Genomic DNA, 25,143 nt, shown 5'->3' on the forward strand with positions numbered 1-25,143 from the left:
TGAGAGATGGCTGTTTAATCTAGCATAAAAAAATTGGAAGCTGAAGCTAGATGCATTCAGATGAGAAAAACCCCACTGTTTTAGCAGTGAAACTATTAAGACGTTGGAATGAATTCTTTGGAGTATGGTGGTTTACTTCAATAGTTTAAGGTCTAACCTGGATATTTATTTTAGCCAAAAGCTGTGGGGTTGACGCAGGATTTAGTAGATGGCATCTTTCAGCTTGTATTACATGAAAGATCAGTTTAAATAAAGAACCTGTGCAAAAGATTTATCTTCCTAACAGCCTTCTACATGTTTATCATCCTTGTATTTTTCCTTTACAGGTAAAAAAATAAGTAGGTCTTCCAATGTGAGAGCAGTTTGTCCAAAGATGTTTTTCCTAGCAGATCTCTGGCTGACTACATGTAAATACCATTTGAACTTTCCTTACTTTGAAATTTTCCCAAACGCTTTCACTAGTTTTTGATGGCTTTTTCTCTTTTCCCATTGAAGTAAAATTCACACTGAGATCAGCTACTTTTGTGTGACCCCTTTCAACTAAGTTAAGTAATATTTCATGCAGACTGATGAACATTCAGGATCCTCTACTCTTCTCCACCCTTTTTCCTGTGTTGTTGTTCCTGGAGTCTGAAAAAGCTTCCAGATGCTTTTCAAAGTTGCAATCAAAAATTTTTATGAGTGATATTTATGCACAACCCTATATAAATGCTGAGTAATAATTATACCTGCCAGTCAATATTATTTTGTTCTCTTCAGAAGCCCAAACTCATTTAAGAGTGGCTTATATTTGCTTTGACTGGCTGTAATAAATAGCCTTTGAGTATCATTGCCTACTATAAAATAAAAGTATGTATTTTCTGAATGTCTTTTCTGAATTACAGCAAGGTAACATCTCCAATAATTTTTTCTTTCACTTCAGAAATCTGCTTTTCTGTGCAAATTCTCTTTTGAGTTCTCTTTCTATAATTGCTTGGTACCATTAGCAAGGAATCTTACACTATTTTGAGTGGCATTATGAAAGGATGTGCTATGTGGGAGTCAGATTTCTTGGGCTAAGCTGAAGGTGAACTGTTCTGTGAAAGGTCTACCGCTCTTATATGAAAAATAAATGAACTGTGAAACAATGCTTAAAAAAAGAAATAATCGTCGCCATTTAAAATTCTGTATCAGAAAACAATTACTGTTAAAGTACTTCAGAGTTTATTTGTGGTGTGCTGTAAGGCTCATTCATCTTAGTCTCTCCAATTTATAGTGAAATTACCTGCTTATCTTTGTAAAATATAACCAGAATGGGTCTTTGTTAAATGAACCCATATGGTTTAAATCATTAATTTACACAGTTTGCCTGGTTTCCCTGATGCTGTTTTAAATGTATTTAACCTTTAAACGAGAAATAGGCCTGGACCTGTGTTCTTGTACTTCAACAATTTTAATCTTACTTTGACTGGAGTAAATGTAGAATAGCATAATTTGTACTGCTGTTATTGTACTGGTACCAGATAGCTACAGAAATGCATTAAATATGCCCCAAAGAGAAACCAAGCAAAGCAACTTCTTTGTATATTGTGAAAATTATAATGAAGTAACCTACCTACTCCTGTCTTGGCCGTCTGTGATCCTGTCCCTTGTGAAAGGAAAGCAGGACTATCTGAGGGGCAGTCATGGTTACTTATGCACATCTGACATTTTAGGTCAGTATGTCGTAGAAAAAATATCACCAAAATATCTGGAGTTCAACTCAGTTTTTAGAGAAGGAGGCAACAGTTTTTAAATGCTGAGTTATTGTGGGTGTGTGTTACATTTCCTAGGGAAAAAAGACCCAAATCAACTATCTCAAAATGTTTTTTTTTTTTTTGTTTTTTTTTTTTTTTTTTTTTTTTTTTTTTTTTTTTAATGGAGGAGTTGATAAAAACAGGAGATGTCTGTTGTCAGGTTGCTGTTATTTTTGGACAGTCTCATTTTCTCTCTTCTGGCTCCTTGTATGTAATTATGATCCAGTTCTGATCCCTTTGGAATTTGTGGCAGCATTCCCACTGACAGCAGTGGTTTGAAGGTATGCTTGGCTCTGGACATTTTAATTCCAATGTCCTGACAAAATTTCAATACACATAATGATGTTCTGTCAAACTGAATTCTACCTTTATTAATTTGTGTTTGCACAGAACCTAGAAATTTTACTCAGTCATAATGCCAAGAATTCTGCTCTCATCAAACAATTGTATGTGCCCATTGCTCTGGAATTATTGTGCCTGAAAGATTGGAAGAGGGAATTCACGCTTTGCTTACTGGATGAATGGGGTTATAACTGCAAGAAATCTTTCACAGAAAGCCATGGAAGCACATTTTCAGATGTTCTCTCTATTGTGCTATGATAAGTGCTGCAGAGATACCTGTGGTAACCACTAATTTAGCAGTCTGGTTTCCACAGGCTCACAAAATATACTCAGTGGATGTGTTTATGTGTTTATCAATACACTTTTCCAAGAAAACCCCAAAAAACAAGTAACCCCGCCCCCACCAAACTAGAACATGAGACACCCCTGGTCTCCCACTTGAAAAAAAAAATCCAAGCAAGGACAAGAAAACCCAGTAGTGAAAGTGTAGGTTGTGTTTTTGGTGATATGTTTCTGGTTTGGTTTGGAAAGACAGGTGTCTGCCAGGGAAAGCTGGAAGCTTCCCTTGGAATAGAGAATGTAACCCCCCACCCTCCAAATTATTATAATTTTGCAATTAAGGGCTTTCAGGCAAAGATATGGGAATAGGAATACCAGTCCTTTACTAGGACTAGTAAAAATACAAATGTAGTAGTACAGAAAAACAAACAAATAAATCTTAGAAACCCTGACAGAGTTAGCATATGACTTGACGCCTTGTTGGTCGGGGTGTTGGAAGCAGTCCAAATCAGTTGTCCTGGAGTAGCAGATGTAGTTCAGTTGGAGTAGAGATGGTCCTGTAGAAAAGGTCCAGTGGTGGTGAGATGGGCCCAGTCTTCCTCTGTAATCCAGTGGAAAACAGGCTGCCTTGGTGTTCTGAATTGCAGGTTTTATACAGGTAGAAATGCATGGCTCCACCCACTGGATACATCTTTGTTGTAATGCATTAATTTGGTTTATATTTCATCGGATTTGTTATGTTTTTTCTATGTATCACGTGATCTGTCCTTGCCCAACAGTGCCCATCCCCCACAGTGAAATGTAACCCAACCCTGTTCCCCTCCCGCTTCTCCCTTATTGGGTAGTGTCTTGTCCCTGCCTCTGGGTCCTGCCCCCTGGGGAAAAAGCCCTGACAGGGGAGTGGCGAGCTCTCTCTGGCACTGGCGAGGCATTGGGAAGGGCTCCAGCCGAGCAGGGCAGGACTCGAGAATAAAAGCTGTAATATCCCACCTGGTGAAAAGAGAGCAGACTCTTTTACTTTTGCCATTGGCGGTTGTCTAGTCTTGTGGGGAAATACAACGCATCTCCCAACAGGATGATGTAATTTTATTGGTCAGATGGTGAGCCTTAATGGCCCATTAACAGAAGACATCCCTCTGGAGGGAGGATGGGTCGTGGAAGAGATAAGAACACTGCTCCACCTGGTTTTAACAGGTGGCCCGTTAACCGAAGGCACCTGCCCCCTCCCCCCTGGAGTTATGAGGAATGGGTTATACAAGAGATAAAAGAAAACCTCCCCAACCAGTTTCAACTGATGGAAAATAGAATACACATATTTGGTTACATATTGCAATCCAAGATATTTCCACACTTCTCTGTTTAGATTTTTAAACAATGACAGAAAGGAAAATTCTTTTCTAATTTCAGCAATAGAACTGTTTTTTTCTATTCAGTGATTAACTGCAAAGCACTGAATAGAGCTGTGGGCAAATTAGGGACTTTATCAATATGAATTGTTCTGTATCTCCCACCACAAAGATGTTTCAGACTGCTAAATAAATTTAAAGTGCAAAATTGAGGCGGTTATGAATTGCTGTACTATTAGCAACCAGGCAACAACCATAGTAACTGCCATTCTCTGGTGGCTTTTCTTGAATCTAAAAAAGAGTTTGATTTTTTTTCTTTTAAATGCATGCATACACAAACACCAGGATCAATATATTGTTTTTTTAATCTTTTTTTTTCCAAAGCAAACACTCCATGGATCATGTTTTTGTATCACAGAGACTTCAAAGGCTTGAAATAGGGCATTGAATTTCTTCCAGATAGGCGGAAGCCAACCTGACCTCCTGAACCTTGGGTAACCACCTGGGAAATGTCTTGGCATTTCTACCCATACCTTAACTGTACTTTCCAGGAATGTGATATATGGAATGTGTTGACCCAGAATCCTCAGAGAAAAAACAGTAATATTTATAGTAGTATATTCTGTTATGCTAGCTGACCTGAATTAAGATGAAAAAACTAGGATTGTAGAGAATCGGGCATTCAAATAATTGCTGGATAATATTGCCTTGTACTTGTATGGTTTTACCATAGCTAGGATTTTTTTAAAGGTGTGTTTATCTCTCTCTCTCTCTGTACATATGTATATATATGAAACTTTAACATATGTATATATGAAACTTTAACTATTCTTTTTGTAAATGTAATGTTAGAAATGTACATGCCACAGAGCTGGTGGCACCTGTTCTTGTGACTGACCATCATAGGAGACTTGTAATGACACCAGAGTTGTTATGCTACAAAGAATCGTTTCACTGCTAGAGATGTTGCCTTCTGGTGTCACAGGGATACTATCAGTAGAAAATAAAATACCTCTGGCTAAATATTTGCTAGTTAGCAATGCAGGCATATGCTAGTAAAATCTGTATTGTGCATTTATGATTTTATCTTAAATAAATGTTTTTTTACATGCTCATTCTCTCTCTATTATTAGGGATAAATTTCATAAAACTTGTGTTGATGTGCCTGAATATATATCTCTCAGGCAGTTAAAGAAATCTGTGTTTGACCCTGTCAAAGCTTTGAAGAAAGAAACAAGCACTTTTTTAGCTGAGGCTTCTGCAGCTTCTCTTCTGACAGATACATATGTGAAGTGTCCAATATTTTTTCATGCCCATATCATTGACTGAAGAAGGGGTTTTTAGTATGTATTCAAAACTCAACTAATAAAGCAGTCCAGAATTTTGCAGCTTTAAGCACGATTATTTTAGAAAGTTCAATTAGTGACCTTGTATCAATGCATTTTCACATAACTTCTCTAGTATTTCTAATAGTATTATACACAGTTTAAACAGAAAAGCATTTTTATTCAGATTGTCATGATTGAAGTCCTTTGAGTTTTTTCTTTTTACAGAAGCTGAAGATCTTTGTGTCTGATAATTCATCTGTCTATGCATGTCCGAGTGTGTAGGGGTGCTAGAGAGACCTGGAATAATGCAGTTGCCTGTGTCATAGTGTGCATGCACAAATTTTGGACAGATACTTAATCCTTAGAAATGTTAAAAGCTAAATTCTGTTAACATATTTATAGTACAGTATATAGTGTTTACTAGACCAAATACTATTTTACTGAATGCTTGTATTATATAAAAGGTAAGGTCTGGATACTGTGCAGAGCTATATACATATGATGATAGTAATATATAGTCTTTTTTTATTGGTTACCAGCATATTAAGCTGAACTGTCTCCTGATTGTGTAGACAATGGTTATTTATCTGAGAACAGAGTATGAATGGAGAGCATGAGTTGTATTTGTTGTGTCTGTTTTTCTTACTCCTTCCCTCTGCTCTTTTCAATTTAAGGTTGCCTTTGCCTCCTGGAGCATTCTCAGGTCTTTGGGAAAATCAAGAAACATTTCAGAAGTTATATTTCCAAAAATTTCCAGTAAGAATTATGAAATCAATTATTTAAACTTCTTGTGGTGCTTCAGAACTGAATGATAATATTTTTAACCTGGGAAACAGTTTATCATAAGTTGTCATAATTTCATTGGAGGTCTTTGATATATGTATATTTAATTAAAACCTTTTTCAACTATAATTTCAGCTCTTGGGTATGCTGCTGGGGTTTTTTTTAAGATCTGAAATGGAAGAAGTAAACTAAGCTTCTGAGCCGAAAAGTCTTTTAATGTCATTTAATCTAAGATAAAAACCTGCAACCTTACACTAGAACAGCTTCAAATACACTCCTCCTGTTGGCATGCAGCCATGCTAGCTTGGTATCACTCCAAAATACACACTTGTCCACTGTGCATCTGAATACACTGGACATTTTTTGCTGCATTAGTTATGTTTTCTTTTCAGATGAACTATCCAAGAATTGGCTTACTTCTTTCCATATAGAAATAGGTAGATTGGCCCTATGCAATTGTTAATGGAAGATTTGGCTCAACAAAAGTAAACAAGTGGTCACCCAAATTATTTTTAGTGTGTGATTGCATCATGATGACAGTGTATGTTTGGATACAGCAAACAGGAGTATCATTAAGAGCAATTTGACAGCTGTAATTATATTGCAGGAATTCCATTCTCCTTGTGTAGATCCAGGCAACATCTTTCTCCAAGCTGTCAGAGATCAAAGTAAGCAGAGTTGGAAAAAAGTCAGGGTTTTTCTGTTGTGTATATCTGTATTTTCTTCTGTTGTGTATTAGTAAAGACAACCTTTCTGGAAAGGGAGCTGCACAGGATAATATGATATAAAAGTGATGACAAATATTACAGAATTAAATCTTTCAAGCACCAAAAGCATATATAAATTGAAACAAGTCTATTTTGTTTTTAATTTTGGAGTTTTATGGTAAATTAATGAATATTCCTAGTACTCTTTCAGACTTTACTTTTCATTTTGTTGTATTTAGGGATATTATGATACTATGGATGCTGGTTATATGGATGAAGATGGCTATCTATATGTCCTGTCTAGAGCTGATGATGTGATCAATGTTGCCGGACACAGAATTTCAGCAGGTGCGATTGAAGAGGTTAGCATTGCCTGACAACAAAATAGAAGAGTGAAAGATGAAAAGCTAGCTGAGACTGAAAATCCCACATTTCATCACATCTCATACAGAAAGATCTCTTTTTTTTTTTTTTTTTTTTTTCTGCTTGTTTTGTTTTCATTTCCATTGGGACTTTTAATCAAAACATTTCCTGTTTCAGGTTCTTCCTATTAAGATGCTTTCCAGAAACATAATGAATTTAGTCAGTAATAAGCAGCTTGGGGATTGGAAAGGCATAATTTGGTATTTGAAGTTTGAAGGTGGAGTTAAGGGGCGGTGTGGTAGGGTGGGAAGCATACCTTTTAGCTCCAATAACGTATTTATTTGGGAATACATTAGGATAGTGTAGTGTCAGTGTGACAGGTAGTTTCACCAGTTACTGTAGTTACTTAAGAATAGAAACTTATTTTACTTTTTTTCCCTAGAATACAATGCTCAGTGTTGGCTGGTGGTGGTTGTTGCTGTTGTTGTTGTGGTGTTTTGGTTTTTTTTGTGTTTTTTTTTTTTTTTTTTTTTTGTTTGTTTGTTTTTGTTTTTGGTTGGTTTTTTTTTTGGTGGGTTTTTTTTGGTTTTTTTGGTTTTTTTTGGTTTGGTTTGGTTTTGGGTTTTTTGTTTGTTTGTTTGTTTGTTTGTTTTCCCCCCAGAGATTCACCATCAGTGCTTTTTCTTGATTGGAAGACTTCACAGTTTTTTACAGCTGTTTTGTCTCTTATTGTATAAGCAGTCCTAAATGAACAAATAAAATTTCTGTAAAAAGCCCTGCTGTTAAATTGAAAGTCATTAATGTAATTACTGATGCAACTTAAAAGATCAGAAAATAGTGAAGTTCATAATAGTGTCTGAATTTCACATCATTGTTCACTCACCTTTCTGGAGTCACTGTGATTGATTGCCAGTTACAAATTTCCCTGATGACATATCAATTGCTTATTCAGGGAGTATAGGAAAGGGTATGCTGGGCATGTACAAAAGAAAAATATGCTTTTAAGAACTCTGAATTTAACTGTTCACTGAATCAGAAACTAATCTGTGAGTCATTTTTTGGTTTATAATGTCTGTTAGTCTAGGGACTGTTTTATTTTGGAGACTAGAAATCTTAGATGGGAATAGAAGAAATTCTGATTACACAGAAGTGAACAAGTTCGCATAAACATTAATGCATCAAGGATCAAGTCAGCCAGGGAGCTGAAACTGCTGCTGCCCTGAATTGGGTCTAAGGAGAGAGATATAAAAGTCCTTTCAGTCTGGTTAAACCTCTTTCCCTTAGAAGTAGATTTTTGTGTTCCCTTACTAAAGCAAAGCAGGAATCTCACCCACACCCCTTACTGCACTACTACTCAGGGGCCGAGCTGGGCATTTTCTTTTCTTCAACCTGAGTCTGAAGCTGCTGTAACAAATGATTAATTGAATCACCTCCTCTACTGTATTGCCTTTGGATCCATCATACTGAGCTCAGCTTCTCTGTTTTTCTCCCTGCTAGTTAGATCTTTCCCCTAGAAACAAAATGTTTCATCACTGTGACATTCTAGAAGCTTTTCTATTCACCTTTTGAACAAAGCTAAAATCTAAGAGTGATGCATGCACAGTTAACGTATGCACAGCAAATTGCTAGTTAAATGGTAAAGTGTTAAGAAGACCACAATTAGCTCCTCTGTAAGATCAGTAAATACAGAATTAGAGTTCCATTGAATCACTGTGTAATTGACAGTCACCTTGTTGAGCAAGGATGTTGTCTACATTTACATTATAGCTGCATTGCAAGTTTAACAAGTTTTTCCTTAGAGCTTTGACTATTTTAGCTCTGTTATGTTCTACACAATTAGTAGTAATTCGTCTAATGTATCTATTAAGACTGTTAGAGCTCCATCTTTACTGCAATGCTGTACATGTTACAGTTTACTTGGCCATTATGGGAACTTCATCTTGCATGTTGATCCACACCTCTCTTTGGTCTGTAAATATGTGGTGTCCCTTCTTGCCCCTTCCTGAAAAAAACAAAAACAAACAAAACCCCCCCAAAAACGTAATCAAATCTTGACTATTTGAGACAACAGACTTGAAACTGAGAACTGAGGAATTTATTATGAGAAATCCCTTTCCCCTGATGTTTCTGTCTGCTCCTGTATTTGCTATCTGTCTTTGTGCCCGGTGATGATACTAGGAAAATCATTTCACTTCCTCAAGTTTTTTGGGGTTTTTTTTACAAAATTTAATAAAAGTGGTATTTACTAAACAATGTGGCAACACTTATGTCTCTACCATAGGAGTCCTGTTGATGCCTGGTAGGTAATTATGATATCTGGCGGTAATGCCAGTTTACTGTAGATATTTTTTTGTGTTCCTGTGGAAAACAGTATTTACTGTGGTTGTAGACTTAATAGTCTACTTTTCTGTAATTCGTTGTCTTTTTCTTTCCTCTGTTTAGTTTGTTGGGGTTTTTTGTTGCTGTTGTTATATATGCCTATCAGGATTCTCTGGCCATGATCAAGAAGTTAGAGCAGCAAAAAAAAGGATATTTATAGCAGGAAATGGAATGCATAACTGAGGCTCTGGCCTGTAAGTGACCAAAGTGCATTAAGTGTATGTATGTGATGCACTGAAACCCTGTAGGGATTTTGACTTGCATAAGATTAATTCCTATATGATTTGTCAGTGTGGATACAATGACTTCTGGACAAAGTAGGCTCACCTGAATTTAAATGTAGCTTTTTGAATCAGGCTCTTCTGCCCTTCTGATTCTGGGATAAGCCCAGTGCACTCTTCTGTATTTAGCCTGTGCACATCCTATCTAATTCCTGTGAAAAAGAATCTAGTTTCAAAAGCTGTGCATAAATGGTCATGCTTCTGTACCTTGATAGAGGATCCATCTACTGTTAGGTCTGTGTTTTCCATTTGACTTTTTTCTGGCATGGGACATTTCTAGGATCGTAGTTTGTGAAATGAGCATAGTTTCTGACAAAGTATGCAAGAAACACATTGAGCTGATTTATTTTGCTAAAAATTAATTGGTGTGTGTTGTACTGACCATGACACATGGAGTCAGTTTCTCCTTCCTGTTTTGACTATAATGCCTTAGGATGGTGAAATCTGTTTTGAGGATGGGTTATCATAGACCCTCTGAATTGTTCCTTTCCCCATCAGTTTCATAAACAGGTCATACAAAGGCCTCCTTTTTTTTTTTAATTGGAACAACAGTGATTCAGCTTTCCATTCTTTCAGGTTTTTTTTTACAGTCTTCTCTGTACTTTTCCTGTCTCTCATTCTCACACCATTTTTTGAGTAGCCAATGCAAATGTGGTATTTCTACTTAATAAAAACAACCAAAAAGGGCCTTGTAGTGGTTTCACATTCACTAAATTTTGGTCTTGGTACTTACTCTTTCTGTGGGAGAAGACTAGGAGAAAAACAAAGCCGCCTCAACCTTAAAATTAACAAATAGTTTATTAACATACACTAAAAGAATAGAAAAGAAAAAAAGTTGGAAAAAAAACTTAAAACAGAATGAAACTTCAAAAACACTCTTCCCTCCCCTTACAAACTATTCACTTTCTTACAAAACAACATAAAGAGACAAAACTTGTAATTTTCAGTCAGTTTCACTATCTGACAATAGTCTTTCATCAATTCTTTAGGGGAAGAGTATCTCTTAGAGTCATGGATCCCACTGACAACTTAGAACAGTTCTCTTGGGGGTTTTAAACTGTCACAAAAACAACCGCCCAGAGAAACCTGCTTTTGTGACCCTCCCAGGAGCAGTTTCCCAAGCTGCTTCTGGGTCATGGGTCTTAGACTTTTGCATACTGGGGTGTCACCTTTTAAAGATGAATAACTCCAACGCAAAGGATTCTTCACTTCAAGGTACAGAGATATCTTCTCACTTCTTCACTGGCGCAGGGGGCGTCTCATCTTTGTCTCTGTTCAAGCATCTTATAGGATATTACTTAGTTCATCACAAACACCTTTGCTTAAATCCACACACAAATTAAACAATCATCTCTCCAAATGCATCTCTTTCTCCATGATTTAAAGGAATTACTTAAATATAGAGTTCATTTCCATGGCTCAAGTAAGAATAGAACAACCAACTCTTCAACCCTCTGTCCCAATAGTCTTTTCGCTCTTGCTTTACTGACTTCATCTTGTTGTTTTTTATGTTTACTCTGTCCTTTCTTACTCTCTTAGAGAAGGGCTAAGTTCTGGAAGCTTCATGTTGCTAAGAGAGAGTTAAATCTGCTCAGAGTCTTTGTCTCTCCCTCTGTAGCTCATGGTGTTAGATGTTAAAGGCCAGGCTGATGGGGGAGGAAGAACACACAGAAACATCAGAGATCGGAGCACTCAGGCAGTCCGGAATCACAAAAAAACCCAGGCAGGATCATAAACGCATTCTCAGCCCACCCCTCAGAGTAAATCGGGGTGGCTTCGGCCCAAATGGTGCCCATAGCTCTTATTAGGGCCTAGCAGAGATCTGTCCCTGCTCCAGAGAAGTTTGAAGAAAGTACCTGTTGCAAAACAGCAATCTCTCCTTCCCCCTTCTTCACCTGGAAGCCGATGGAATCCAGCCAGGCCTCAGGCCAGCTTCCCCCCGCCAGAAAGGGGGGAGCAAGCAGGCCCAGCTCGATGTTACCTGTCTCTCTCTGGCCAAAGGAAGAAGAAAAAGGACCCACCTACAGGAAATTCACGGGGTTTTATATGGTACTTCCCAGAGTCGCAGCCAACAATTTCAGTGGTCAGAATAGTTGTCAATATTCCAACTAACTCTCTGATAGGTCCCTGTCTCTTCTAAAGCAATTCCCAGGTCCTGACCTGGAGAACTATTCTACATTCTTCTATAACTAAAAAACCAAACTGTACTAACCCATGACAGGCCTTTATTCCTAAAACTTAGTCATCCCACTGCCTTTGATTTTGGCAACACAGTAGGTAAAGTTCAGTTATTAGCACAGATAAATTAACAAGCACAATCACATTATGTGGCTTCTGTGTAGGGTCAGGTTAGGTCCTCCTTGTGGTCCAGTTCAGAGGACTGCAAAGTGCTGAGAGCAGTGCTGACAGCAAAATGCCCTAAGGTGCATTGAAAAGAGCCAGTTGCTTTGGAAGAGGATTCTCAACTGCTGGCATCTTAAGGGCAGCTTTGTACCAGGCTTGGTGACATACATCTTGGTGTGTACTGAGACATCTTGGTGACTGTTTTCCTGGAAGTGAGTACCTCAGCTGGCTAATTGGAAGCTTACTTTTTTTTAAACCAAAAAAGAGTTTGATATATGTTATCAATGGGATATTGTGTAAACATGTAGTAGGAAGGAGGGAAACTCAGTTTAATTCCCTTTTTTATCCCAGGAAGCTGAGACTTAATGTTTCCAATAGAGTGAGCTGAGCTAGGCTGGTTGCAAGCAGAGGCTGGGCATGTATTTGGCCTTGGTTGAAACTATGCTTTTACAGCAACCAAGAATGAAAAAATAAGAGAGAAAATGAACCAATATGACTTTATAAGTCTGTAGTAGGAGTGCTTCTGTGGTTTTGGTCCTTACTCTCTGCATTTAAGTCCCATGTTACTCATAATGTTAGACAATTGATATTTGTTCCAGCAGAGGTCTCACTAATAAAACCAAAGATGTGATACTCTCACAAAGCTGTAAGGAAATTACCTGTGGTTTGTTCAGTATTTCTATTTTGTGCTGCTAAAGTTTTTATTTCTTCTTTTTGTTTGAAAAGTATATGTGAGTATATATGAAAATATATACACATGTACAGCTTTACCACATGTAATTAGAATCCTGACCTTTTGCTGTGAAAATGTAAGAAAAAAATCTATGTTTTTTGTTAATACCATTTTTTTCACTGAAATGTTATCTGTTAGTTCAGTTTAGTTTTCTTTTCCATCCCTCAGTGTATTCTCTTTCATCCTGCTGTGGCAGACTGTGCTGTTGTGGGCCAGGAGGATCATTTAAAAGGACATGTTCCATTTGCATTGTGTGTACTGCGACAAGGTGAGAACTCACTGATAACTGATGTTACTAACACTTGCAAAAGTCTCAGAAAAGATAAAGGATTTTACCTTCTTCACTAGGTATAAAGGCACAAGAGAGTAAGATTTTGAAAGAGATTGTTGAGCGAGTTCGGACCAACATTGGTCCAGTAGCAGCATTCCAGAAGGGGATGTTTGTGACACAGCTACCAAAAACACGCTCTGGCAAGATTCCACGTTCTGCTCTTTCTGCGCTCATCAGTGGAAAGCCATACAAGGTAGGCTTACAAGTTAGAGATGTTTGCTTCCATGATTTAGGGACACGTGCACATCCAAAGGCAGAACATGGTGGTTTTGACTGTTCTGTCCAGGACTTCAGTAGTACTTCATGATTTATTTCTATTGCAGATTATCCAAAAGATTTTCATGGTTCAGAGCTTTCCAGATACTTTTTTCTTGATTGCTTTTGAAGTATAAATTTAGAAGAATCTCTGAATGAAATTCTTATTTACTATTACATGCTACTGTATTCTTCCTTTTCAGATAACACCAACCATTGAAGATGCTAATGTGTTTAAACACATTGAAGAATTGCTAAAGAAAAATTAAATAATACATAATAATAAGCATTTCAGTTATTCAAGTATACAAAGAAGTTTTCTGTTTTGTTTTGTTTTTTTTAAGAATACCCCATTTTAAAAACAAGTGATGATTTGGGACTAAATGTTTTTACTGCAAAAAGATTACTGTATTCTTCACCATATTGCTAAAGCCACTGATGCATAGTAAAATCTCATGCTGTCAATATATGCTGGTTATTCAGATGGCTAAGAATTGCTAATAGAATTCATACATTGCTATAGTCTTAAAGGGAAGGAGTCATTGGATTATCCATTTTATATGGTGCCATGTATTTCAGTCTGTTGTTTTATAATGTGTCCAGTAATTTTTGTTTGGCTAAAACAGGTAAAGCATGAACAGAGGACAGCAAAAATTGGATTGTGAAAATTGTTGCAGACATAAATTGTTCTTACTTGTAAATTTAAGCTCTTTAGAGTCTAAGTCCTTTAGATTTTTCTAAAATTAAAAGTTTTAAGATTAGTACTCTTCATTCCATTTTCTTTATTACCTAAGTCTTTCTGCTGTAAATTAGATTTATATAATTATTTTGACAACTTTCTGAAGAGTTTTTTCTGTAAAATGATAAATAATTTCTGGCTTTTAAATCTGTGAAAATCCTAATTTGCCCACAGTAATATTGAGACAAACCCATGTATATTAAATAAAGGTAGGCATTTACCCTTTAGGATGTGGTGGTGGTTTTTTTTTTTTTGTTTGGTTGCTTTTTGTTTTGTTTGTTTGTTTGTTTGTTTGTTTTTTGGGGTGGCTTGTATCCCTTATGATAAGGACAATGAGAATGTGCTTTTGCTGCCACAATTAAACATTTTAGACTGAGATACATATAACAAAGAAATTTAGCAAATATGGATACTAAGCATTCAGACTCATTACAGGGTTCTCAAGAAGCCAGGGGATGGAGGGATGTACTTTTTACATACATTACTTCTCAAAACTGCAGATATTTAATTGAATAATAAATGTAAAAGTCCTTTTAAAAAGAGATGATCCCAGGAAACTATAAAAGCAGAGAAGTTGCTTTAACTCAGCTGTGCTTACCAGAAAAAGAAACAGTAAGTAACAGAAAATTCAGATGATGTTGTATAAGGGAGGTCCTCAAAATGATCCAGAAATACTCTTTATGTAGTGGTGGATAGAGGTAAGGATGATATCTCAGTGAAGAGATGAAATAAACCAACAGATTGATGTAGGAGCTAAAAGGTGATAGGTTCCACTTAACGTAAGCCGTATCCTGGTGGTACCTTGTGCCTGTGACACTTTTGTGGAGTTGGTGAGCTCTACCAGTTACATAAGAAATAAATGTCCATGAATTTTTTCACTAAGGACTGCAGACAGATGGGCCAGTCATGTTGAAACAGGTCATACAGTCATGCTAAAACAGCCCAGTCTGAGACTGTGCTGTCCTTGTTTCTTGCCAAATCATTGTATAAGGTACTCCCTCCCTCTAAGCTGTTTGGTTCAGTTGGAAATCACAACCTGAACAGGGAATAAGCATGCAAAGACTAAGTGAAGGCTAATGATGCTTTATGGTAGATATGCTAAATATACAGGTTGGAGATTTAAAAGTTGGAATTTTGCTCTTCAGAGATGCCCTTATAACTTTCTTGAAGTACTTCTTATAGAGGTGGCAGTTAATTTAAGATATTTTCTTCTGGAGGAATTATTCAAGTACAAAGGCTTTAACAGGGGGCACATGCCAAATAATGGACTGACTTGCAGAGACTTTTTCCTTTCCACAATGCTACAGCTTAGCAACCTGTGCTGAACAGTTACAGAGCAAGAGGGAATTCTTAGGAGTTGTCAGTGGTGTTTTTTGGGTTTTTTTTTTGTTTTTGTTTGTTTGTTTGTTTGTTTTTGTTTTGTTTTGTTTTTAAATCAGTGAAACACTACAAGGGTCTACCACAGAGAAACTGGCTCATTCACAACGTGTGTGGCCATTACTTTTACAACTGAAGGTAAGACGTTGCTCATGTTTGCTATCCTTACCTTTGCTGCAGCCATCATGTAATTACAAGAGCAGGGGAGGGGAACTAATTAGTGAGAGCAAAAACTCTCTATAGGAGAGTCTAAAATGCATGTAGGAGAAGAGAATTAATTTCCTAGATCTTGCATAATTTTGCCAATGATAACTCATGCTCCTACACCAGTTGATCCATTTGTAAGGATAAGTAAACTGCTTTCTAGTTTGAGTCTCTTCTTTAAGGAGGTGACAAAAACCCCACAAACCCCTGAACAGCATTAGTAATAGAAATTTAGGCATGCACTTGCATTTAACCCATGCCCTCTCTGAAGGGCTGTGGGCTTACATTTATATTAGCAAGAAAAATTATCTTTCTTCTGAACTGTTTATGAAGAGTTTCAATAGGTAACATTCTTAAGTTGTCTCCATGACAAAAATATTTGTAATAACTTCTATTTTCTTAGGAAGCCTAAGCATTTTTTTTTTTACTTCTGTTTTTAACAAAAAAATCTTGCAGGGATTTTTTTCTTTCTCTCTATTTTGGTAGGAGTCATTTCATATCAAGACTTGTATTTTAAAAGAGGACAGCATTCAGGTGTGCTCACTATACTGATACTGGTAATGCAGAGAACTCCAGAATTCCAGAATGCCAAATGTCTCATGCATCAACATTCAGAAAACCCAGAAAAAGAAAGGCCTTATTGCAGCAAATACAGCGTGGGGAAATTATTGTTTCATGGCCATTTTTTTTTTTTTTTTTTTTTCCCAGAGAAGCCTTTTGCTGAGAAACTGCATTTGCAGAATGCTTTGTCTTAGCCAAATTCAATAAAGAGAGGAGTAGTTACCCTTGTACATGGCTCTGCTGCTCCCCAGCAACCTGGATATACCATCAAGAAGAGCAAGACCATTAACGAGTGGTAGAACAGCAGTAATTTTCTTAATTTTGTTTTTAGAGAGGAGCAGCAAGTGGGTAGATTTGAATGGTCGTTGAACTACTGAATTTTTGGCTGGAAGAGGCAGATGTAGTAGTTATTCTCTGTGTACTGAGAGGGTTGGAGCCAAGTAGGAAACCTTTAGCACAGCCAGAGTTTCTAGCTGTAGAGGGTAGAGCTTCAGCTTGTGTGAGAGAGACAGGGATGAATTAGGAGACTTGATATGTTATCCTTAAATCAAAACTGAAGTCACAATAATACTGTTTTAAATTCTTCTGGTCTGTTTTCTTCCACTGTGAAATACATAATTTTTGCTTGCCGTACCCCTGGGGCAGGATAATTTCCACACTGGTCATAATATCTGACTCATTCTTTTCCCCAACACACTTCATTCCCCTTTGCCCCCTAAGTTTTAGTGGGGAGTGCAAAAGGAATTCTGGAAAACAAAAGCTGGTGTTTATGAGGAAATGTGTGTTCACACGATACTGCTGCCACTAACAGTGGCAGTGACAGTGTTTGCATTGCTTTACTTTGTGACATTCTGCACTAAAATATTCCAAAAGGAGACTGAGGGAGGAGACGAATGTTGGTCAAATCCAAGGAACTGTGTGTTCAAGAGCCCTGACTTTCTACAGCTGTGTGCTATAACTCTGCCCGCGCTTTGCACCCATCAGCAAGATCTGTGCTCCCTCTCGTGGCAGATTCTCACCAGTAACTCCATTGTAACTCATCCCTGTTAGGGCCAAAATGTGCTTATGCTTAGCTGTGAGAAGTATCTGGTTTCCAAACTTAATGCTACTATGTACCAAACTTAATAGATTTATGAACACAAATAGCACTGAATTCTTTTTTTATTGACATCAGGGGAGAAAAATCTTTCACCATCTGATTGACCGAAGTTTGCCAAATAAAAATAGACAAAACAAATGTTTATGTACGTGCAAATGTTGCAGATCAAACTGCTAAAAGAAATAACTAAAAGACAGGCTGTGAGCCAAGATCAAGCAGCAGAAAAATAGCAAATAGGTAAATGACTATTAAGTAGGTCTTACTTTGAAACTTCCCATTTAAACAAAGAATAAACAACAATAACACCACCAAATAAAGCCACATCAGGTAATATTTGCTCTTCTAAACTTTTATACACTATATATTAATCACTGTCTTTCTGTTATTTCCTCTGATAAAACTGACTTCTTGGAGTCTCAGGAAGGCCATCTTGGCTAAAAGCATAACGGTACATAGGAGCCTTTCTAATGCCCTGTTAGAATGAAGAAATGGTGGGGGTTGGCTTCTCTTATCTTTCTTTTTCTTTGCTGAATATATCTGGAAACAAGAATCTGATTTTATGCAAATATTATATTCACTTTTCCAATGCTGGCTGGTATTTGAAGATCCTGGAACAAAAAGGTGGCTCTTGGTAAAGCAAGATTCCTCTTGATCCGCAGGTAACATAGAAGAAAGTTTTTGTTTTTGTTGTACAAATCATGTTTTATTAAATTACTTTTTATTTTTTATAAACAGTTCTTCTGGGTTTGTTTGTTTTAAAGAGATGAGCCATCATGGTGCTTCTCTGTAGGTATCTAACATTTCCATTTTGTCTTTAGAGGTCCTTTTTGGCTTCAGTTCCAGGTTATGTCATTCATCGGAGGCAGGTGTTCAGCATTAAATATTGACAGATTTTTCTCAGTAGGAACATGTTGAAGCTTCTAACTCTGCTAAACATATTCATTTGACTGTTACAATCCAAAAAACTGTAAAAATGGTGGAATGGAAAGATACAAACAGTATTATTGACACTGTATTGTCAAATGTTTGCACTGACACCCCATGTACCATAGATTTTATTTTTAAAAAATCATATTTATATCCATTTACATAAGACTTACACATTTTAAAAGAAATACATACACAGTAAATACGTAAATGTCTAGTATTTTACAAGAAAACAGATGTAAAGATGAGTGGCTTCATTTGATAAAAGCTTTGGATGTGCACTACTGTCAAAATTTTGATGACAGATGCTGAGAGAAAAGGGGGAGATTGTTTTGTTTTTCTGTTTGTGGGGTGTGGTTTGTGGGGTTTTTTTGGTTTGGTGTTTTTTTGTGTGTGTGGGTGGTTTTTCTTTTTATTTTTTTTTTTTTTTTAATTTAGGTATTTTTTATTCTTGTTTTAATGTAACCAATACATCATATCTGAAAGGATCATTGTATCTGTTTGTATGATAAACCTCATTTGCTCTCTTCCCTATTAACCTGTTCTTGCAGAGAGTTTTAATGCTCTTTTCCTAAGTAGTCGTAGTGCACTTCAGGTAAAGTAGAAGAAAGAGATAACATCTAAGAGAAAAAAAAAAACATTAATTAGCAATAATCTATTATTCTAATTCAGTCTAAAGTGCAATGACAACAGAAAATACAGCACTAAGTAAGTTGTTTAGTAAATAAGTTACTAAAACATGGGGTTTGAGTATTTGTGGGAGGCATGCATTTGTTTAATTTTAGATCTGCAACATAATCTTACTAATAATTCATTTTAATCTTTTACTAATTGTTCTCAGTCAACATAGACTGCTGCTTATGTTCATTTTACAGTTGTTTTTCTGCTGTTTTGGTTCAGCACTGGGGTTAGTTTCCTGCATGTGGAGACCTTTGCCTGTTTGGCACAAGGTTAAACACACATTTTCAATTTACAGACCTTGCTGATGTACTTGGTGGTTCTTCTTCCTAGTTCACTGAAGCTTGACAGCATTTACCTTTCTCACCCTGATGGTTCCTTTGCTATGGAGCAGCTGCTTCCAGATCATCATTCTCCATTTGTCTTTACAAATCCTCTTTGGAACCCTTCATTGGTGAAGTACATAAATGATTTTGCCAAATCTCCTTTAGTATTTCATTAGAATAAAAGTTAAGGTAATATGTTCTATTGCTCCAACCTATGGCAAAAAATCTGTTCTGAATGACCCTTCTGACTTGGCAGTGACAAGTGTTTTAGAAGTTAAAAGTATTGGGAAACCTTGGATAATGTGAGTGCGAAATCCACTGGCTGTAAAGGCATTGCAGCTGCTCAACTAGGCCACCACATCTAGCCACCATAGCAGAAAGCTTGATGGGTCCCATGTGCTCTGTAGTAAATTTCTTTGCAACATTAAATGGCCAGCACTTAATTGTTCTTAATTAAGCAGCCTTAATTGTTCTTAAATTTCTGATATCAAGTGCACTAAAACAGGCCTGTGCAGAGTATGCTTATATAAATGTTCAAGAATGTCTGCTCATGGTTTCTGGCAGCCCATTGTGGTTTCAACAAATGTTCAAAAAAACCCACCTGAAATGCATTTTATAAGCACATGAATGGGACACAGCTGCTGTGAAGAAACACTATAAAGACACTGGAATGTTGTACCAAACTGATGTTGTTGGCATTAACTGTTTTGAAATACAAGCCTTTGATAATGTCTGTAAGAGAATGTCTCTTACTCTCCTAAGAGTAGCAGAATACAAGAATCTGCAGGCTGCTGTGATCATAGGCCACCTGCATTTGTTCCACATGCAATCTGTTTTCCAATTTCTTTTAGGCTTGCTCTTTTTACTATATAAAAAACTCCCTGATCTCGCTATTGTGCGGCAGCTTGTTCAGCTATCCCTCCCCTCTGCTGCTTAATTCCTGGTTCTGTGCATGCAGATACTTCACCAGAGTATCCCTGCTGCTGATGTAGGCTAGGCAAGATGATACAAAAACCTGGGTCTCAGTCTAAGCTGGATCTGAGAAATTTCAGGAGGCATGCTATAATGAATAATCTTCCCTTTTGTCCAAGTATCAATCAGCTCCTTCCATGAAGAACCTGTTACTCAGGAACTGTGCTGACAAAATTCTGAAGACACCTCTGTTGCCCTTCAATCTGTTATCCTCCTCTGTGTGCCATTTCTGTTTATGCATTCATTCTTGAGTTGCAGGCAATTTGTTTAAATTTGTAAGTTTGATATAATAGTGAAGGAAATATTTTCCCTTCATGGGTTTGGGTTTGTTTTCTTTGGGGGGAGGGGTGGGGTGTTGTTTTGATTTTCAATATAATGTACTGGAATCCAAAATTACTTCAAAAAACTAGCTTTCTGGTTTCTAACCTGCATGGCATTTTGAAATTGCCCTTACAAAAGGTGTATTTACTAAAGTTGTAGTTCACACCATCTTGTTCCTTCTCTAAAAGGATATGTGGTAAGTGAGAAGAGAAATTGTATAGTATTACTGTCACTTTACAGCATAGATGCAAATTTGATATCCTTATAGACAACTCAGACATTTAAGATTAGGATGTAATTAGCAGAATAGTGCACAAGCAGCAAGTACTGATGTGATACATGCCACTGACACTTGAAACACTGCTAATACTCCAATAGAAATTGAAGTTTACTTGTATAGCTTGTATCTTGATATACACATCTTTTTGCTCAAAATACATACCTTCCATACATACATAGTGCCAAAAAATTCTGCTACTTTATTTTGTTTGTGCTTTGCTACTTTTTGGACATTTTTTAATATAGTGGGAATAAATGGTTTGGATAATCTTGAATTAATTTTTGTTATCATATTAGTTTTCCATTCCTGCCTTTGTTGTGCTCTTCAAGCCTCACCTTGAGTGCCTGGCCTATTACTGTTGGCCTAAGAGACAGTTTGGTATTTGAACTTCCTGCTCATACTTTATTGCTTCCAAAACTGTGATTCTGGAGCACACAGGAGAAAAGGTTCATATCTCTGCCTTCAGTTTCTGCCACCACTGGGCACTGTGAGTCCTGTCACTGACTTTACTGATATAATACCATGCTCGAATCTATACATGCATTCACGTGAAAGGGTTTCCACAGTTTATGTGCTTGATCATCATCTTTGTAGAATCAGCTGTTAAACTTCGCTTTTTCAGAAAAACCAAACCAAACCCAAACAACAAATAACCACAGCCCCCCAGGCTTATTTTTTCAGGGGTGGCTCAAAAAGTTCCCTTTTTTACTAAGAGTAAGATTTTATACTCTTGCAATCTTTTGAAGATCTATGAAGTCAGGCTCATGTCATCAGGAGGGTCCTGAGCAATCTACTTTTCCCACTGTTAACATTTGCTATTCCTAAGCATTTTTTGAACCTACACAGAGTTAGTAAAATCTCAGTGGTCCCAAGTCTGTCCCAGTCTTGGGAATCAAAAAAGCAACAACTTGCTTGCACATCCTTGTATGTCTTGCCTACAATATGTAACAACTATTGAAACGTTTGATGCCTGATGAGGTTTTGGTGACATTCAAATATTTTTTTCAGCTGCCTTGCCACTCTCTAAGTAACTAAATGGAAACTGTTTTACTGAAAAAACACTAGCATAAAATGGTGCCATATTGATGTAAGTACTCGTCATATGTGTATTTTTTCCAGAATCTGGGATAAAATCAAATGACAACCCTAGCAAGTCCTTAGTTATGTCCTATGCTCCATGCTGGTTTGTGCTTGGATAATGTGGGGTGTAGTTCACAGATATAAAGAGCTTTCATGATGGCCCCTACAGAATACTCACAGCAATTCAGTGCTGGCTTCTTTGCTAGGCCTTGTCAGCATGAGTATGTCCGAACTGTTGAGCTGTCTAACCTCTGCAGTCGTGATGAAGTAACTGCAAATTGGGAAGGAAAGAAAAAAGGTAACAAACCAGAACCTCTTTAGAATCATCAGTAAAATATACCAGTCTGTCTACCGCTAGAAGGGTGGCTGTTAAATTGCTCTGTGGCTTTCTCTAACGTGATCTCGGCATGGTCTCAGCCCAGGACTTTTTCACAGCTGATTTGTTGGAATTTGTCTAAAGTGAATACAGTTTAAAATTCAGTTTTGTCTTTATTTTAAGTCCTAATGCTCTTACCTATCATGCTGTTTAAATACTATTGCGTTCTTACTGCTGGGAGATAGGAAGCCAAATCCTGGATGAAGATACAAGTCTTCAAAATTACTTCCCTTGAAGTCTACTGAGTTCAGTATACCCTTCTCAAGAATTAACTGTCTGGAAGACCTCAAAAACGTCACTAAATCTACCTTGTGCCTTAATTCCACATCTGTAAAATGGGAATATAATCTTTTACATCATACCATGACTAGAAGATGAAATCCGTTAATGTTTATAAGGTTCTTATATATATTACAGTAATGTGGGCTATGGAAATGCCATGGAAGCTAGGAGTCAATGGAATTCAGTGCTGCAATCAGTAAATAATTCCATCTGTAAGTGCAACTATAAAGTACTGTTTTAAAAGGTGACAAACTTTAATGGAATTTAGATGGCAATACTGTCATACCAAGTACATTATCAAGTTACAGGATGTGATCTCTACAAGTCAGTGTATTAAATTACTTTGAGATAAGATAGACCTAAATCCTGTCATGATGAAATAAATGGCAGTATTTTAAATGGGGCAGTCTGTGTGCTAAAATTTCTCAGAACTTCAGGCAGGTATACTTGGCTTTATCTTCTCTATACCTGAAGGAATAGCTGTGATGGGATTTCTTTCCTCTGCCTGCTCTCTTACAATGATTTTTAAATTTTATTTACTTTTAATAATGATCTGCTTCTTTATTTTCCACTCATTTCTGAGTTAGTGCATCTTTTCGAAAACAAAAGATTTCCAGAGAAAATTAAGACTCGTATGTAGTAACTCAATTAGTGACTGAATTTCAGCATTTGGTAACTACTCATCTGCTGGTGACTGTTAGCAACTTCAGTTGCTTCAGGTCAAGGCTAGGCCATTTAATTTGAAAGTAAGATAGGAAAATAAAGGTGATAGCCCTTTCTAATTGCATCCTTTAAAACACACTCCACCTGCTAGAGAGGCTAATAGGATGAAAAATTTGCTTAGATATTATATTCAATCTAAGCTGAAAGTAAGTAAATGAATTCCTGTCTTTCTGATGATTGTTTGTTTTACAGATGTAGGACAGTGAGATTATTTTATTTTATTTTATTTTATTTTATTTTATTTTATTTTATTTTATTTTATTTTATTTTATTTTATTTTAAATAAAGTCAGTCAGTCTGAAGCAAGCCTGAAAAAAGGGATAATATGCCAAGTCAGTACTTTTCCGTTCCCTGATTCAACTCTCCCAGACTCGGTGTCACCCTAGTTAAATGAACACAATTGTTATGCAAGACAGACGCGCATTAAAAGTCAATTTGGCATACTAGGACAAGTCTCATGCTTTCCAAGAGGAAGTGCAGAAATGAGCTCATACCATCACTTGCCATCTTCCGTGACTGCCCTGATGTGGTGGTGAGGCGGAACCCAGCTGGCAGCGTTTCTGACGCACCTGGCATCATGCTGATCCCATGAACCTCGCGTGGAGGGAACTGCCGTCGCCACGAGGGGCCGCGCCTGAAGTTTTTATCATCGCTCTGTCAACACAGAGTTGTATTTGATAAAACAAAGTGAAACTTTCTGAGTAACTATCCTGCTCTACCGCTGCCAAATCTATTCCAGTACTACCCTGCTCTCTTGCACTGCATTCAGTCACTGCAATGTGTTTGAGATATGCTTGTAAAAGTAAATGCTTTAGAAATATTAAATGCTGGGGTGGAAAACTCTTCTTAAATCTTTGGCTCAATATAGTCAAGGGGTTTAGTATCAGCTAAAATAGAACTTTCTTACACAGTTACAGAAAGTGGTTTGTTATTGCATTAGGAGGCTTACATAAAGTACTAAAAAAGGATGCAACACTCATGTGCATGCACAGAATTCATATGCCTCTGACATTTTCAGCAAGCCCTTAGAAGTTTTATCTCTTCTCTTGTGCAGAAGTCCAAGACTTAAAAGATTTTTGCACTGGACTCTTATGTTAAGATAAATAATTTCCATAGTTGGATTTGAGATTCTTCCCAGATAACTGCGTCAAATCACACTCCGTTAATATTGATTAACTTTGAAGAACTTTGAACAAGAAAAACAATAAAGAACAAACAAAAAAATCTAGTTTTTTTCTTTATTTTTAAAAAATATAAGTGTCCTAAAGAACAGACTGCACAGGCATCCCACCTACATACATCCCCCACCACCTACTCTGACCAGCAAAATTTCCACTCAATTCATCTTAAGGTAAGAGTGCAGTGTCAAATTTAGCATCCAAGATGACACAAATATGTTGCCAAACTGAGGTTACTTTAAAAACCTTGATGGGTATTCCTAATTTTTTTTTTTCTTTAAGCTGCAACTGACTATTTTTTACAATGTGAGAATTAACATGTCTCCATGCATTCAATTTAATTTAAATGTTTTACTGTTATATTTTATAAATACTGAAAATAAAATTAATTACTTCCTCAAGTCGTCTTTCAGTTCCTAGTGCTAAAAGGTTGTTGTATTCTCTCTCAAGGATCTGCCGTGCCTAGAGATACCAAAGTAAACAATTAAAATGGTTGAAGACAATTAAAAGGTAATACTGGGTACAGATTAACCAGAAGTAGCATAAGCAAACTTGCCTGTGTGTTTTGTGTTGGAATCTGTAATAATAAAGCTAAACTGCTGTAGTCAAAGTTTTCATCCAGTGCTATAAGTGAACCATGTACACCACTTTCTAGAATATTATTTGCATATTCTCGGAGGCCAATGGCTTGTATCCAGCGTATGACTCGATCATTGCTCCATACCAGCACATCTGTAAGGACATAACACCATAAGGTCAGTTTCAGGACACCTGA

General features: G+C 36.9%; 2 protein-coding genes across 7 annotated transcripts in view; one reads left to right on the forward strand and one right to left on the reverse strand.

The window, feature by feature from the left end:
• Positions 1-14,098, forward strand: part of ACSS3 (acyl-CoA synthetase short chain family member 3) — a 93,148-nt gene extending 79,050 nt beyond the window's left edge. For 4 of the 6 annotated variants that reach the window (XM_040062886.2, XM_040062887.2, XM_040062891.2 and 1 more), the window contains 5 exons: positions 5,745-5,826; positions 6,800-6,922; positions 12,828-12,927; positions 13,008-13,183; positions 13,449-14,097. In XM_040062886.2, the coding sequence (XP_039918820.1) occupies positions 5,745-5,826; positions 6,800-6,922; positions 12,828-12,927; positions 13,008-13,183; positions 13,449-13,514 (547 nt within the window). In that variant the 3' untranslated portion in view covers positions 13,515-14,097. Of the gene's footprint in view, positions 1-5,744; positions 5,827-6,799; positions 6,923-12,827; positions 12,928-13,007; positions 13,184-13,448 lie in introns of those variants that run through there. The other 2 variants (XM_040062885.2, XM_040062888.2) reach the window with 2 other exon arrangements.
• A 3,175-nt stretch (positions 14,099-17,273) lies between these two features.
• PPFIA2 (PTPRF interacting protein alpha 2) overlaps positions 17,274-25,143 on the reverse strand; it is a 335,304-nt gene continuing 327,434 nt past the window's right edge. Inside the window, 5 exon segments of the mRNA XM_058420262.1 lie at positions 17,274-18,772; positions 21,988-22,080; positions 23,685-23,844; positions 24,762-24,830; positions 24,925-25,100. Of these exon segments, the coding sequence (XP_058276245.1) occupies positions 22,022-22,080; positions 23,685-23,844; positions 24,762-24,830; positions 24,925-25,100 (464 nt within the window). The 3' untranslated portion in view covers positions 17,274-18,772; positions 21,988-22,021.

This window comes from Hirundo rustica, chromosome 4 (genome assembly GCF_015227805.2).
Source record: "Hirundo rustica isolate bHirRus1 chromosome 4, bHirRus1.pri.v3, whole genome shotgun sequence".
In the NCBI taxonomy this organism is placed as follows: Eukaryota; Metazoa; Chordata; class Aves; order Passeriformes; family Hirundinidae; genus Hirundo; species Hirundo rustica.